Source organism: Ictidomys tridecemlineatus, chromosome 16 (assembly GCF_052094955.1).
Source record: "Ictidomys tridecemlineatus isolate mIctTri1 chromosome 16, mIctTri1.hap1, whole genome shotgun sequence".
Lineage (NCBI taxonomy): Eukaryota > Metazoa > Chordata > Mammalia > Rodentia > Sciuridae > Ictidomys > Ictidomys tridecemlineatus.
The window spans coordinates 42,330,487-42,347,590 of NC_135492.1; the positions used below are offsets into that span (position 1 = coordinate 42,330,487).

Here is a 17,104-nt window from a genome sequence, read left to right on the forward strand (position 1 = left end):
CAGACCTTCCATGACATTTCTGGTTTTGGCTCATTGCTTTGAAATATCCCTTCATCCACTCCTGCCCTTGAGATCATTTGCTGACCAAGGGTTGGGGTTGCTCTGTGCATGCTGGAGCCCGAAACCTTGAACTTGTGCTCTGGCTACCCTATGTACTTATCTATGTGACCTCAACTTTTTCCATCTTTAAAATAAGTCATAGTCCATACCAGACTCCCAGGGTGGTTGTGAGAATCACATGTGACGATGCATGAAAGGTGGTTTGAAAACTGCCAGGTGCCATAGAAACCAGGGAGAATCAAAAACAAGATGTTTTCAAAATCCTGCATTTCTCCTTCGTGGATTTTTATACTCCTGTGTACCCCCTTGTAATTACTTACTTATGATTTTCCAGTACGCAGATTACTTTATAAAATACAAATTACAAATGTATTTCTTGAAAAGTAACCTTACCCTTAAAGTGCATTAAAAAGTAGAAGGTAGCTGCACAAAAATACAGGAAGTGATGAGAGCACATAGTCCTAACCACTAGAGTACCAGGAAGGTTACAGGAAGTAATGAAACAACATCATTAAATTCTATGTGGATCCAGCTGCCTTGGAGAAGCCCCGAGCCTGCTCACCCCTCTTTACTGTGAATTTGGGCAAATATTTAAAGGCATCATAAATATCACACAGACACTTTCTCCTTATTACAATCAGAAGGATGGAAGACCAAGAAGTTGGAAATGTCCTGCCTGATGCGGTTCAGTGTCTTGAATGCACATCTGAGTATTGACTAAATTCCACTCATGGCCAAACTCTTAACATAAACTTCTAGAACACTAGACATGGGTTAGGTACAGAGGGAAGAGCTTTGGATTAAATTTACTATACTTTATTCCTGTTCATCAATGACTAATTTTATCATGGTGGCAATTTATTTCATCCCTCTGAATCTCAGTCTACTCACCTGTAAAATGGGATTATTATAAAGTTGAGGGGAAAATGACATAGCCCAATTCCTGGCACATGGCCCCTACATGATAAGAGCCATTAACAGGCCTCCTGCAAGAACAAGGCTTCTATTTGACACCTTCATGTCAAGGACAGGTAAGAGGGAAGTTTCTGGTATTTGGGCCTTGAGGAATAGAAAATGATGAATAAAATACTAAGAACACTTGGGGCCATTTCTCTACAAACAAGTAAAGAGGGCAATAAAAGTGATTCATTGGATCATTTAGCTCTTTAAAATATTTTCAAATACCAACCACCACAGCCATTTCACCCTGCAAAACTTTGACTAACGCAATCCTTTAAAAGAAGGTTCTTGGTTAACATGGTGTCAGAGACTTGGCTAAAATTATAAAGCACCAAGAGGTGTTGATATTCAGCATTTTTATTTTTTTTTTAAAGAATGCCAACTTTAAATCTTCAGGATAAGAAGAAATACGACGGCCCAGGGGCTTCTCAGAATTTCTTGCACTTCAAAGAGCACGGACTTGGCAAAGCTTCCCCCACTTTCCTGAGTTTGGTCAACGTGGCTGAGGAAAGGCAAAACTCTTAAAAATTCATGCAGATGGAACTTTTCCACTGGCCCTATTTTGGTATAAATATTCATCGAGAAACTTAAAAGTAGATATCAGTCTGAGCTAGGAGTGGTTTGGACTCTACTGCAGCCAGTATTTGGTCCTCTCCCTGGCTCCTGTCTCTCACGGGGGCCAAGTCCTCTGAGACATGGGTGCTGTTGTCCTGTGATCCCAGCCAGCTGCCTCCCCAGCCCATGGAAACCACTGGAGTTTGTTCTCTAGAGACTTCCAGCCAGAAAGAGAGGGCCCCAAGTTTCGGCGGAATCTCCAGTGCCTTGTTGGAATAGGGGAAACAAATCAAGGGTTGGCTCATCCGCCACCCTATAGCCAGCCCCTTGGTAGACAGGTTTGAAGGAGGTTCATAAAACCTGGGGCGGGTTGAGCCAAAAAATTCAGGGACTGTTTTGGCAGGAGGCCCTCCTCCACCCCTCTCACTTTCATTTCCTTTTCATCTTAAGATCCCTCCTAAATCCTACCAGGGAGGCTCCCTCCTATTTCTTCACCCAATTGCTGTCTCTGGCCCTGGTCCACCAATCACAGGGCTTGAGAGAAAGCCACATACATGGGGGGCCCACTGAGTGGCACTAAAAGAGGTTAATGGTCTCCCCCACTCCATTCCTCATCTGCTTTGTATCCTCCATGCTCCTCTCCTCCTTCTGTCCTCTCAGGGAGGGAGGAAGGGAGAAGGAAGCTCTTCTTTCTCTTCCCATATATATTTTTCCTTCTCTTTTCTTTCTGGTGACATTTCTGAGGGCCAGGTTTCCAGGGAGTGTACAAAGGGGACTAAGGCATGGTTTCCATCCCTCAAGGAACTTCGCCCGTGGGAAATTCCAGTCTAAACAGGGTATTAAGGTCCAGGAGGTCAGCAGGCATTACAGTAGTTGTGGATGGTCGGGGCCATTCAGAAAATTAAATGTTTGTGGAGCAGAAGAGTCCCAGTGTGCTGGAGTTCAGAGGTGAGAATGTGGTCCGAGTTGGTGGCCTCATGGAGGAGAGCGCCGAGGGGCTGGATGGAAATTGGGCCCAGGGAGGAGGAGGTTTTCTCAGCATGTGTGTGGGCAAGGAATGATATATTCAGGGAACGAGTGGAGATTGTTTGGGGGGAAGAAGGACGTTGAAGGGAAACGCATGGCTAAGAACAGATCCAGTGTATAGAACATTAATGCCCATGGAGAGATTTGGAAGAGTCTTAGTGTGACAAAGAGTCTCTTTGGGACAAAGTTCTCCCTTAAAGTGATAACAACCATGGAGCTGCAGGAGGAGCTCTGCCCTCAACCCTTCTGACCCACCTCCTGTGCTGCTATATATACGTGTGTGTGTGTGTGTTTAGATTTACACATCTATATATAGCTCTGTAGATATCTAGAGACATGTATATATATGACCATATGTATTTTTCTTTCCTACTGATTATCAAATATTGCCTTTTGTATTGTATAGCCAGACCTCAAAGTAAAAATCACAAAACAGTAAAAGTTCACAAGTTCTCACATAGGCACTTGATTACCTGTAGATTCCATGGGACCACCACACAACTAAAAATAAAAAACACCTCCTGTGCTCCAGAAGGTTCCCTTGTGCCCCTCTCTTGTCAATAACCTCCTCTTTTTATAAAGGTGACCGCTATTCTGACTGGTGAGTTTTGCCTGATTTGAACATTATGTAAAAGAAATTACAGGGTGTCATATGGCCTTGTGTCTGGCTTCTTGTGTCCAGTACAGATTGCCTGTATTGTTGCATATGTCAGATGTTTAGAAATGACTTATTGGTATCTTGTTGAATAAATAGAAAACATTTTGTTTACTTATTCTCTTGCTGATGGTGATTTGAATAGTTGGGAGCTACTTTGGGTACTGGGGATTGAACCCAGGGTGGTTTACCACTGAGCTACATCCTCAACCCCTTTAATTTTTTAGAAAATTTTGAGACAGGGTCTTTCTAAGTTGCTGAGAATGCCAGTAAGCTGCTGAGGCTGGCTTCAAACTTGCGATCCTACAGCCTCAGCCTGTGAACCACTTGGTCTGGCAGGAAAAAGTCTGAAATAAGAACTCTATGAAAGAATCTTAATGCAAGATTCTGCCCACCAAGATCCCATATTTCTGAAGGCTGGTTTTCGTCCTCACAGTGCATCTAGACTCCTACTTGAGATTTCTGTTCCCCTAATTGTTTTAAGTGACACTGAATTTTCAAGGTGAAGCTGGGGGTGCATACGTCCCCTGTTGTACTAGAGGGTGCTTCCTTGCCGCATGCATAGCATGCATATCACAGAGGATCTATTTCCTTCTTTTCAAATATTTTGCACATGATCAGTTTTCTCTCTCTTTTTTTTTTTCTAGATCTTTTCACAAAAATTCAAGTGAGTTTCCTGGAACTCCGTTGCTGCACTTGGGAGACTCTCAAGTCAAATGCCACAAGAAGTTTTCTGCAGGCCCTGTGGCAGGCCCTGCTGTCCAACCACCCCAAAGGGCTTTTGTTGATGAAAAAGAATAAGTTCCCAGATAAGAAAATAAAATATATATGTCTGTGAATGGATGGATACCCTGGAATGTATCTCCATGGTCTAAGAGAAATGATACTCCCAAGTTAGACGTCAGCTATGATGGAGAATATGAGTGTTGGATTTGGAAGGCACCAAACTGGACTGTGACCTGATCCTCATTCGTCTTTGTCTTTCAACACTGAGCTCAAATATCGCCTCCTTTGAGGCCTTCCCTGACCTCCCCAGGTAAGATTAACTACTTCCTCTTCTGCTGTTTCTCAGTCCTACTTTCAAACCTCTAGATACTAATAATTCGACAAGGCTCCTCTGATTTAGGGATTCCTATACTTTTATTTCTCTATTTCCCAAATGAAAATATAATAATTGTATAATAAACATTTAAACAAACTAAATTTTTAAAGTTGGCTAAATCAGGTAAGTAAGAAAATTTCATCAAAATAATGTTTGGGATTTTTTTGGACTGGAAATTGAATCACGGGCACTTTACCCGTGATCACTGGGCTACATCTGCAGCCCATTTTATTTTTAATTTTCACAGACAAGATTTCACCAAATTACCCAGGCCAGCCTCAAACTTGTGATCTTCCTGCCTCAACCTCCCAAGTAGCTGGGATTACAGGGGTGCACCACCACATCAGTTTGTTATCTCTTTTAATGGTAATGATAATTATGTTTAACACACAGTCACAGAATGACCAATTCTGTGCTAAGAACTTAATAGGTTAATAAGTACAGTGGTGTGTAGGCCCACTTTATTGAAGAAACTGAGGCTCAGAGTGAATATAACTTGTTTAATGGGAACAAGGAGCAGAACTGGGATCTGAATCAGTTTTCTACGCCGAGAGCCTCAGATCTCAATCCATCATAAATATATACATATATGTGTATATATATATATACATATGGGCATGTATACACATAAATATGTATGAATTTTTGTGTATATGTATAATACTGCTAAAGCTTTATCTTAATGGGGATCTTAATGTTTAGGGGGGCTCTTGGCTGACTGGATACAAAGTATCTCTTCTCAGAACAATGTTTTAAATGCACAAAATACAGTTATAAAGGAAACCAATGGTACTGAAGTAATATTCCCATATAAAAGCATCCTGTGATTTAGTAACATGTGTGCCTTTGTGAAGTTAATTATCAAGATACAGCTGTGGACCTGATTACTGTCACTTGTGAGCAGGGGAAGGGAGAGTGTAAACGGCAGGTCGAGGACCCATCTCATCTGGATAATAGGACATGAAAATACCTGATTTCATGGGTGTCAAAGGCACAGGGGCTGATAAACTTCTAGGCTTTTTGCCTTGATGCATAATAGGAAAAAAATGCCAATTTCAATTTGAGGTTATTGATATAAAGATGAATTTTTCTCCCCTCTCATTTGAGTTCCCTGACACACTTAATTCTACTCACAGATTCCTGGTTAAAAACCTCTCCTGTGTCAACTAACAAGATTTCCAAAAATGTCCCTCCCATTCTTCCTCTAAAAGAAGGAGCCCCAAATGCTGACCCCTCCTGCATTAGAGGAGACTGCTGGCGACAGAGCCAGGGCTGGGGTGGGGAACCCAGGCGTGCGCTGGTAGGTGGGCTGGCTGTCCTCCATATGAGGTGACACTGGGATCCACTTTCCCCTCCACCCCTTTCAGCCAGCAGATCACTTGGGTCAGTCACCTGGGTGGTCAGCCTCATGAATCAGTACCTAGAAACGCCACTTAGTCATGCAGCCCAAATAGATACTCTCTTCTTAAGGGCAAGTTTCTTAAGGGGGAATCAGTCAGCCAGGAGACCTTTTCCTCCACCCTATGCTTTTGCCCTTTGGTGTCCTAATATCAACACCATGAAAAAAGAAAATAGAGCCCAGGGTGTTGGGCTGTCTCTGAGGACACAAGCTGAGAGTGGACAGCTGGTCTACCTCTGTGTGTGTGTGTGTGTGTGTGTGTGTGTGTGAGAGAGAGAGAAAGAGAGAGAGAGAGAGAGAACTGGAAGGGATCCTAGGTTACCAGAGACACCTGAGCGCCACCAGGAGTCCCCTGGCCTCAGACGTCCTATTGCTTAATGCCCTGGACGTGTGAGTGTTGGGCAGTGGCAAGGTCAAGGAACACACAGAATCATTTTGTCATTATTTAGCCTTTCTCCTGCTGAATGTTAAATGAATTCCACCAGATTCACATTTACATGGCAGAGTCCAAAGCTTTCTTATATACCGTCTTGTATGGCTAGCATATAGTAGATGCTAAATAAGTTTTTGCTGCTTGAAGAAACAGACGACTATTACCATACCTTATAAGGAAGACATCTGAGGGTAAACGCCTATGTAAGATCACAGAGCTGGGGTCACAGACTGATACAGGACAAGGTGAAGGCTGCTTTTGACAGGGGAGCAGCAAGACACCCAAGGGGGAACTGTCATGATTCTGCAGAATGATGTAGTCTGAGTGTATTTCTGGCTAAGGTCAAGCGAAGTTATAGAGAGAAATTCCTGCAGTTGGATAGCTCAGAAACCACATGTGATGTATATAAACCACACTTGGTATTCCAATATCCCAGCCCTTAATGACCTAGGAGATTTTTGCTTTGTGATGATGAGGTATACAAGAGCAGGGAGAGGTATACACTGAGTACTTACTGTGCATACAGGCACTTAACCTGCTTTATCTCATCAAACCTTCTTTGAAATGCAGAAGTATTGTTAGTTTTTGTTCTCAAGTAAGGAACCAGGGGTCCAGGGAGGATTAGAAACCTGGCAAAAACTGCAAAACTGGCAAATGGCAATACTGGCAGATAGATCTAGATCTATATGCTTGCAAATGTTGTGTGAATATTTTGTTCCTTAGAATGGCCTCTGAGGACTGGAGCTGCAGCTCAGTGGTAGAGCTGCTTACCTAGCACATGTGTGGCACTGGGTTTGATGCTCAGCACAAGGAAGGAAGGAAGGAAGGGAGGGAGGGAGGGAGGGAGGGAGGGAGGGAGGGAGGGAGGGAGGAATTGTGTCCATCTACAATTAGAAAAAAAAAAAAAAGAATTATAAAGAAAAAAAATGGCCTCCAAATCTTGTGGTCAAATCTCAGGTCCCAGCCGAAATGTTCACCTGAACTTATAAAGTTTGAGGACATGAGGTTGACACAAAATTGGGACACTCTGGGTTTGGAGGTGACAGAGAAGATACCTTTTTCTCCTTCATTCAGAAAAGTTGCAGGTGAGTTGAAGTGTCCTGGTCCTGGGACCACTTAGGTTTGTCAATGTAAATTTCAGACATAGAATTTGATTATTAGCATCTACTCAGCTCTTTTATACAAGTGATTCATGTGCATTTTTCTCCAAAGATAAATTTTTAAAAGGATCCAATATTTTCAAAGAAGAGAAGGGGAAAAAAAAAAATCAATCCATAAACAAATCATGTAGATTTGAAACAGCCGCTGGGGGCCTGGAAACTGTTCTCTCTTTGTCCTACAAAAGAGTAACTTGCCAAATGGAGACTTTGGTTTCTTCCCCTTTAGCAATTTTATTTCCTTTTAAAATATGTCCTAGTGGGGGCCTGGGCTATGGCTTGCTTGTCTGATTACATGTTATCTGGTGGACTATAAGTCAGGCTAACCAGGCAAGTGGAAATTGATTAGCATTCCAAGGCAAAGCCTGTTCCCCATGCTAGAGCTTCCTAGAATCTCTGGGCATAGGAGCTCTAGGATATTTTTTTCTTTTCAGTATAAGGATAACAAATGCAATTCCTTAAAAGGTCCCTCTACCAGCCTCTTGCCTAGAAGTTGTATGAACCTTCTGGAAAAGCAGGAGAAATCTAGAAAGTCTTTATTCAATACCTGAGAAATGGCTTTGACTTGGTAGGGGTGACAGTGTACCTCTGGTGGTGACCAAGAAATATCAGAGGGGACCGGTGCCTGGTAACATTTGGATAATGCTGGGCAGCTCCCCTTAGGCAGTCAGTGAGTTTAGTAAGTTGGGAGAACATGCCTGGTGTGTGAAGTTCATGGTAGTAATCGCTGTCCTTCTCCATAAGATGTCTGTTTCTGATGAATAAGTCCCAGGTCAGTTTGACTTCTTAACCTGTCATCATGTAGACTTAGGCCAGTCATTTTAAACTTAGTCTTAATTTACTCGTGTGTAAAAACAATACTAATGTTTGTTTTGCACAGCATCTAAATGAGATAATGTATGAGAATATGTCAGACAACCTCCGAGTTCTCAAAAGATGTCTGTCCTGCCTCTCTTTGGCTTTTCCCTAAACTTGGCTGTCTTCACAGAGAACAGAGAAGTTTATCAGGAGACAGGAATCCAAACAGTTGATCAAAGTAAGAACAAACACATTCTTTCTGAGTAGAAAAAAAATATTAAAGGCTTCACTTTTCATCCAAACAAGCAGATAAGAGTCAAGGAGTTGATTCGGGAGTTTCACAAAGCTTAGCAATTGCATTTTCATTTCTGTTTTTGGAAAAAAAAATAATTCTGCATCAAATACTTGGACACTAAATATATGTTTTGGCCACTCAGAGTCTTGGTGCCCATGTGAGTCCCAACTTCCTGTCTCTTTCTATAAAAGTTTCATAGAAAGCTGGAGCTTCTGTGGACTCATGCTGTTGATAGGTTGGACTCCAAGAAGGGTTCACAACACCACAAATCTGTATCAATGAAGTTCAGGAAATTCCCTGGTCTTGAGGGAGCCCTCTAGAAGTGGCTGGTGGCCCTGCCTCTGTGAGGTGCTAGCAGTTGCCAGACATGTTTCTTGCTAATATCAACTGAAAGGTGAGGGGGCAACATTTACAAAGAAGGGCGCTTCAAGAGTGACAGCTGTCTCTTCCTCTGGGGTGTCCTAAAAATGTCTCTGTGATTCTGCTTTCAGTACAAGGGATTTGTTATGTGGGATATGGCTGTTGTGAAAGGAGGGTCAGGGTGCTGCCGGCAGAAGCAATCTTGGTTTTCACCCAAGTTCTGCCGCTTCCTAGGAATTGTGTGTGCATAGGCACTCGGTGAGTAAATGCCTGGGTATTGTAATGACTCATCCCCCCCCCACCCACACACACCAGAAATCTATTCTTGAAATAAATATTTCATTGGTGTTGGATGAATGGTGGGGGATAAGGACTCCTGAGGTCTGCTATACATCATGGCAAATTTCCACTTTATTACCCTCAAATAATTTTGAAAGCTTGGGTTGGAAAGAAAGGATGATTCTCCCTCCCAAAGTCAAAGTGAATAATACCTCTTGGGGAGTCCACTCTTTCCTCACTTCCACATACCTGACAGTTTCCTCACCCGAAGTGCCCAGAGTAAGGGTGGCAAAGGAAGATGCACACAAGTGCCACTGTGGCAGCAATCCCTTCCTGTTCCCCAACTTTGCTGGACTCAGCCTATTCTCCTTCCTCTGTATCACCTTCAGTCAGTGAATGTGAAGAGAAGATTAAATTACAGTATCCTTAGAGGCCACCACCATTCTTCTCTGCTTTCTGCCTGCATGAATGCCCGCAAGCCCTGTGCTAGTCTTTTGGCTTGGAGCTGAGATAGCTCACATTCAAACCCGGAGTGACCTGTGATCCAATCTTTCCCTGCCTTCCACCACCACCAGGGGCAGATATACTGGTGAGAGTCAACCATCAGCCCCTGAACTTACCTATTCAGACACACCTGCAGGCTAGGACGGGAATCTGCACTTTACAAAGTAATGGATTCAATATCTGTTTTTTTGGAGATGCTTTAAGACAAACTTGGATAATTCCCTCCACTTCCCTTCCCTTCCCTTCCCTCTTTCTTCCTTTCTTTGAAATAAGGCCGTCTTTGAGACTGAGTTGCTTATACACCTATGGGCTTGTATCCAATGTGTTGGCTATTACGATCTTTAAGTGACAGCTTAATATGTTTTTAAGAGTGAGGGAGCCAACAGCAATGCTTGGGGAGCTGTGTTTACGTTGGACAGGCTTCCCTGGGCCACATGCCAGCAGTTTTGCACACTGCAGGAACTGGAGGTGAAGGCAGGAAGGGCTGAGAACAGAGGGGAGAACTAACCCAGAGGGCCGGAAAGCCAGGAGGGATATGACGTGAACAAGTGTAAAAAGAGGCCCAGATGAACCTGGCAGTGCACTCAGAGATCTAAAGCCTGACCACATCTTGAGTGTGCTTGTGCCCAAGGACTGGCTCCACAGATTAGGTTCTCACCCCTCAACACAGTGCTCAAGGAGCATTAAAGTGACAGGTCTTCTTTGTCCTCTTCCCGTCCAAATTCCCACAATGGCCCCTTGACGTCAGGGGATTCTTGCAGAACCTATTAAGCTTCAGTATGCCTTTCCAGCAACTCCCAAGCAGGAGTTTGACCTCTCTAGTCTCAGTTTCCTTATCTAAAAGGTGAAAGGGAACTCCAGGTCCTCCTCCAGGCTGCATAGTGACATGCTCATGCCTGGCGATCCCTGTTCAGAAGGAAACTTCATGCTTGTGAGCAGATTTTTGCCTCTGTTGGTTGAGAATGAAGGCGAGCTCATTGGTCATCATCCTGGCTTATCAAGGCTGAAAAACGGGCTTGGGTTCAGCTGAATGAAAGTTGGTTGCTCTTCAGATTGGCAGTCATAAATAAAAGTGCATCATCCATTCATTAAAAAACCCTCTCTCAACATCTATGTACCCACTGAATATGTCATCTCTGCCAAGAATAATGATGGGTCATTTTAATTGAGTGCTCATGTGCTGAATTTTTATGTACATCATATTCTTTAATTTTCACAATCACTTTGGGAAGCAGATGCTGGTGCTGTCTCCTCAATTTTCAAATGAGGTGAGGACACAAACTCAGAAGTTAATAAGCGTGCCCATAGTGAATAGCTAGTGTACGTGAGAGCAGGGATTTGAACCCAGATCTGAGATGGGAGACGGCACTAGTGACCACTTTACTTAATAAACAGTAGAAGCACAAATCCATAATTAAGGTTGGTTCCACCAAAAGTAATGGCATTTGGCCTTCAAGGCTCTCTGTTACCAGGGAATGTTGGCAGTTTTACTAGGTTCAGCCAACTCTGTGTGCTAGGGAAGCTTCTCTTTCCTGGTACAAAAGCAGATGACAGCTTAAGAGCTGTCAGTGGAGCATTTGGCTCAGTGTGGATGAGACACTCAGAAACTGCCACCCAGCTCATGAATGTTTGTGATCCCCACTGAGTCCCGCAGCCTGTCTGGGATTTAGTCAGATGATCTCTAAGGCTACTCCAGTTTTGGATTTTTTTGTTTCTGTCTTGAAGACCTTTTTATGACTTTCCAGCTGCTGGGGATTCCCACCCCTCCCAGTCCTTTGGGGTAGGACAGCAGAGACAGTGTGTGTGCCATTTTAAGCCATTTCTCATTTTGTAAATAGGTCCCTTGCAGTTTGAAGAGTCTATGGAATTGTTTCAAAATGTCTAAGTGTGATTATGCATCCTGAAGCCAAATGTTGTAACCACCCCCCCACCGTTGCAGATTTACAAAGTAAATATGCAATAAAACTCTCTTCAGTGTGCTGTTGATATGACATAGTACTTAGTCACTGCTTTGCAGTTCAGTAAGGCGAGCTACTCCCCGGCTCCCTTCCCAGCCCTCCACTTTTTGGGTTGAACACATTGGGTAATCTACAAAGTGGATCTTCCCCCCCAGACTGTTGAAATCCCATGAGGTAAAAAAATATCTACCCTTTCATCTCTATGCGCCACATTCTTTCTTTAAGCCTGTAATTGGATCTAAATGGAAAATAAACCCTTCTCAGACCAGGGAAATTGGCACTAGAGGGTGACAAGAAGAGCATATTCCACCTCTAATTCAGATAATAACACTCTTCTATGCAAAGGAAAATAAAAACAAGACTTCCTCCAAGAGAAGAGAGGTTTCCAGAGATTTCATCCGTACTTCATATGCCCACGAGATTATTGTTAAAATAGCCAGGAATCATTTTACTTTCCAGAGGACAATGAAACTGTCACCTTAGACAGTTTAGCCTTGGACTTTTTGGAGAAGCATGTTCAAACATATATACTACAATATAACAAGTTTAAAAAAATTCATGTAATGTCACATGTAAAAACATGGGGGGCCAGATATTGTCAGTGGTTCACTCCGTTCACTTCATTTCTTTAAGTTCTACCGTGTGTGGTGTGGAGTGCTAGGTTGGGGGAGAGATCATCAAGAAAGGTCTACCCTTGAGGGCTTCAGAAAAATGTACAGACATGAGCGCAAAGCACACATAACTCACTAATAGGTAGAAATTGATAGGTATCTTCCAAAGGCCTAAAGTGTTATGGCAATCCCTTAGAAGGAGAGATGACTTGATTCTGCAAATAGTCCGAGAAATGCAACGCGGGGCTTGGTACATTCCAGAGAGATGCCCAGATTAAATGTGACTTGGCATACACATTCACAAGGATTCACTGGCCTCTCAGGAGGTCTGCGGCAGGTCATCTATAGAAGGGCACAATTCTAAGTTGATAAATGTTGTGCCTCTAAGGAAATAACTGTCATTTTGATTCTGATGTGTTTTTTCCCCCTTATTCTACCTCACAATTAATAGCAGATATCTAAGGAGGACTTTGTCCTGAAAGACTGAATTCTCTGAAATCAGAATTTAATAATTACTGCTTTGTGTAATTATTACACAAAATGTTACCTTTTGCTGTTTTATGGCTATTCTGAGGGAGGTGGGGGTCTCTCAAACCTACTTTAGAGACAGGAAAACAGGCTCAGAAAAGTAAGTTGGTTAACATTGTGTGTAGCCTAAAAAATGCAGGGCCAGGGTTTGAATACCTAAGTCTGTGGCCTGATGGAGCCAACTCCCTGTGGCCTTGACCCTCAGTTCCTCCATCTCTCAAGCCTAGCTCGACTCTCTTCCTTTACTGTTCACGACTTTTTAGCCTCTCTCCCAAGTGCTTTCAGGTGAGCAGCCAGAGGGTTTTGGAGCTACAGGGCACAGCTGCACGTTCTTCCTGCAGTAATTTACCCTTGACCTTCTGGGCTGCCAGCCAGCCATTCTAGAAAGGGGAATGTGCAGACCCTGGGGACAGAAACTAGTTCCCTTGTGCTAGAAATGCCGCCACTGCCAAAGCACCAACTGAAGAAATTGTGTGTGTGTGTGTGTGTGTGTGTGTGTGTGTGTGTATAAAATTGGTGGAAATCCACAAACACTAGGATAGCAGCAAAAGGGGAGTCTTCTCCTGAAAATATATCACACGCCCCCAATTCTCACGTTAACCATTCCACAGGTGTCCAGGACCCGGGAAGCTAGGACTTCCCCCTCCTCAAACCAGAGGAAAAAACGCCCTACAAGTTTTACCTTAATTCAGTCTTAATTAGCATCATCAAAGATCAAACACACTTTGCAAATACTTTTCCTAACAATGGCTTAAAGAGTGGATTTGGGGGGTGTGCGCCTGTTAGCTCAACACAAGTATTCCCAACTATTTTTGTTTTCTGTTAAAGTCTTGGAATTTTACGATTTTTTTTTCTCTTTACCTCTCTGCTCACTGATGGGAAGGGGAAGCAGGAAAAATAATCTGGGAAGCTACAGACAGATCTCTGCTCACCTTTTGCAAGCGTGGGCTGAGGTTCTTCGCCACTTTTGCCATCTTCGTCTGGGATGGAGAGGCAGCGCCTGGCTTCTCAGGCAGAGGCGCAAGGGCGCGCGGCAGCGACAGCGGGTGGCTGAATGGCCAGGTTCGCTGGCCCAGGTGGGGGGAGCTCTGGGCTCCGCTGGGCCCAGCCGCGCTGCTTTAATTGGAGAGCGGGACTCCCTCTAAAACCTCTCCAGCCAATCCACGTGGCCACTCACGCTGGGCCAGCCAATCCCAACGCGAGGCTGCTCCCCTCCCTTTGGGTGGCCTCTGCCGGGAGGTTGCCAGCGGAGCCGAGCTCGGTCCTGACGTCAGTGCGGCCGCGGGCCCCTGTCTGCCCGGGGCGGCTCACATCTGTCCCCGCTGGGGCAGCAGGAATCCGTCCCCACGCCCTTCTCCTTTAAAGGACAATGAGCAGAGGGTGGGGCTGGCGACAGGCTGGGCGACCCATTCAGGTCAAAAGGGAGAGTGATCAAACAAGAAGGCGGAGGTATTTTTAGTGAGCTGGGTCCAAAAATAAATTCTGAGCAGTGTTCCCCTTGCCACCCTTTCTGCCTCGTCCCGGGAGGTGTGGGGAGGGAGGGGCGGAGGCAGGTGGCTTGCTGCAGCGTTAACTTGGGCTAACTTTTCCCAACTTGGGCAAACTCTTCAGCCACCGATAGAAGAGGAGATTTCGGATGAGTTTTTTTTTTTTTTTCCCCTTTTAAACTAAACATTTCTAAATTACTAAACTGTCTTCTTGTAACTTGTTTGAATGCAAATATTATCTTTTACTCCCCCCTTATTATGCGAGTAAGACAGCCCCAGCCTTATTTAATAGATGCCCCTGTGGCCTCATAATTGCCTCATGGATTATTAGGATTGCAAATAGTAGATGAGGAAATTTACCCTGCAAAAAAAAAATGAGATTGAAAAATTATCTGGGGGAAAAAGGGGGGGCACAGGATTACAAACTATAAACTAGGAAATTAGTAATGTCATGCAGGCTTGGACAAGCAAGTTCCATCTGATTTTAAGCATCCTTAGAATAAGGTACCCCAGTGACATCTAACATAACTAGTCTTATAAGACAGAATTAGCCAGGTTTCCCTTACTGTGCCATGGTATTAGCCTGTAAATCCACATCTCTGTATTGAGCCAGTTCTGCAAACTAGGATTTCCAGAGGCATTTTCCTCTCTTGTCTTGACAGTGGATTAAACCCAAGCCCTTTATCCTGGAGAGAATATTGCTCTGTCTATGGTGAAGTGTTCATCCTGTAGCCAGAGGCAGTGTCTCCTGCTAGAAATTGGAACTTGGTGGGCTACAATAAAATCTAGTTGCAGGGAGACTGAAGAAAACTATATCATTTAGTTTTTGTTTTTTTTTTTTTTTTTTTTTTTGTACAGGGAATTAAACCCGGGGGGCTTTACCTTTGAGCCAATTTCCCAGTCCTTGTAATTTTTTTTACTTTAAGACAAGATCTCGCCAAGTTGCTGAGACTGGCCTCACACTTGTGATCCTTCTCCCTCTGCCTCCCAAGTCATATACTGAAAACTAGTTTTTTAACACATCACCAACTCCAATAATCTCGAATCTTGATCTGGGACCCCAAATTGTGATTCCTTTTTTGACATCCTTCAAAGGGCTTTTTTCCATTTGTGATTCACCCTTTTCTAAGATGAAGTGTGGTCCATTGCTCTCTTCATGAAATTCAGCTGTATTTAATCTTTGTCTTGCTTGCTTTCAGGTGTAGCATGCAACAGAGAGAACACAAGTTTTTTTAAAAAAATATTAATTTCTTTAGTTGTAGTTGGACACAAACCTTTATTTTATTTCCTTAGTTTTTATGTGGTGCTGAGGATCGAACCCAGGGCCTCGCACATGCTAGACGAGCGCTCTACTGCTGAGCCATAACCCCAGCCCCAGAGAACACAGTTTTTGAATGAGTGGAGATTGGGTTCTGCCTTTTAATCAGCTTCGAACAGCTACAGTATGGCTAGGGAGAGATGGCACAGGATGTGGGAGGACTTGGAGGATGGGCTGCATGTTAAACCACTATGTCAAGAGACAGTGGCCAACAGGAGAAGCCTGCCCTGGAACAGAAGGTTTCCAGGTGAATAGCCCTAGAACAATAGCTCTGAAAGTGCATTGTCCTGCTGGAAGCCGTTATATTTCAGAGTATGGAAACAGAAGCCAGGAGTGTAACCAGGGCAAGCTTTATCCCTTTCAAACTGGGCAAAGGCCTTCTCAGTGAAGTCATTTCCTACTTCTTTCCCAGCCACCCTGCTTGCCCCATCTTGAGAAATCATTGTTCCACAGATTAGTGCTACTCTTTAAAACTTTCATGCTGCTTAGTTCCAACCACATGAACTCCCTTCACTACTTCTTATCTAATTCATTAAATTATTTATTTATGTAGCTAAATAGGAATGTATTTATTTATTGTGGTACTGGGGGTTCAAACCAGGGGTGCTCTACCACTGAGCTACACCCCCAGTCCCTATTATTATTATTATTATTATTATTTTAAATTTTGAGTCAGGGCCTCAAGAAGTTGCAGAGGCTGGCCTCAAACTTTCAATACTCCTGCCTGAGCCTCCCAAGTCTCTGGGTTTACTGGTGTATGCCACTGCACGTGGCTCCTCCTTATTTTTACCCTTAGCTCTGGGTACAATGATGGAGGCAGGTATTTCGACTTCTCTCAGAATGTGAGAATTTGGATCTGCTGGTATGAGAATCAAGAGCCTCTGGTTGGGGTGGTATATCTCCTCTTTTCTGCAAAAGGCCCTGCTGTAGGCAGAAGAGGGGCCCTGTGCTCTCTGCTACAGCTTGCTCTCAGCCCAGCTGCAGATCTGACTTTGATCCTTTAAACCCAACTCTCAACTTATATATTCTGGAAGTCCTATGGTCCCACACCTGCTTGGGCACCTGAACAAAGTATTACAATTTAGGATTATTCAGGAACCTGGAAGAAATGTGGGCATTGCACCACAACATCACTCTATCTCTGAGGTCATTCTTGCGTCTTTTTGGAAGAAAAAATAGGGTCTATTCCAGATTGGAACTGATTTTTGGAGATCTGATTTCCCCAAACTTATTTATTGTGGTGCTGGGGCTTATTGAACGCATTCACTCATTCATTCTTCAAGCAGTTTTGCCTTAAGCCAAGCCCTGTGCTCGGTGCTGGAGACGCCCCACAGAATCTTTCCCCTTGAAGAACACATTTGTCTGGTAACTAACATTGGGGCTCTCTGATTGTCAAAGCTGCATCTTACTGGAGCTTCAGGATGACTACTCTCAAGGGAAAACAGATACTCAAGGGCTTTCTCCAAGATTGTACATCCAGACAGTGGCAGAGCTAAAATTCACATTCTGGGTTTCTCATTCCAGATTGTATCCTTTCAACTGTCCCATGTTTCCTCCTATAATGATCGCAAAGGATAGATTATAGGGAAAAGACTGAGCCCTAGGCATAAGATGAGGCC

At 43.7% G+C, this 17,104-nt stretch overlaps 1 protein-coding gene across 1 annotated transcript in view; it reads right to left on the reverse strand.

The window, feature by feature from the left end:
* Lmcd1 (LIM and cysteine rich domains 1) overlaps positions 1 to 13,795 on the reverse strand; it is a 57,621-nt gene extending 43,826 nt beyond the window's left edge. The window contains exon 1 of the mRNA XM_005333845.4: positions 13,613 to 13,795. Coding sequence (XP_005333902.2) covers positions 13,613 to 13,654 — 42 coding nt within the window. The 5' untranslated portion in view covers positions 13,655 to 13,795. The remainder of the gene's footprint in view (positions 1 to 13,612) is intronic.
* Positions 13,796 to 17,104: the final 3,309 nt, after the last annotated feature.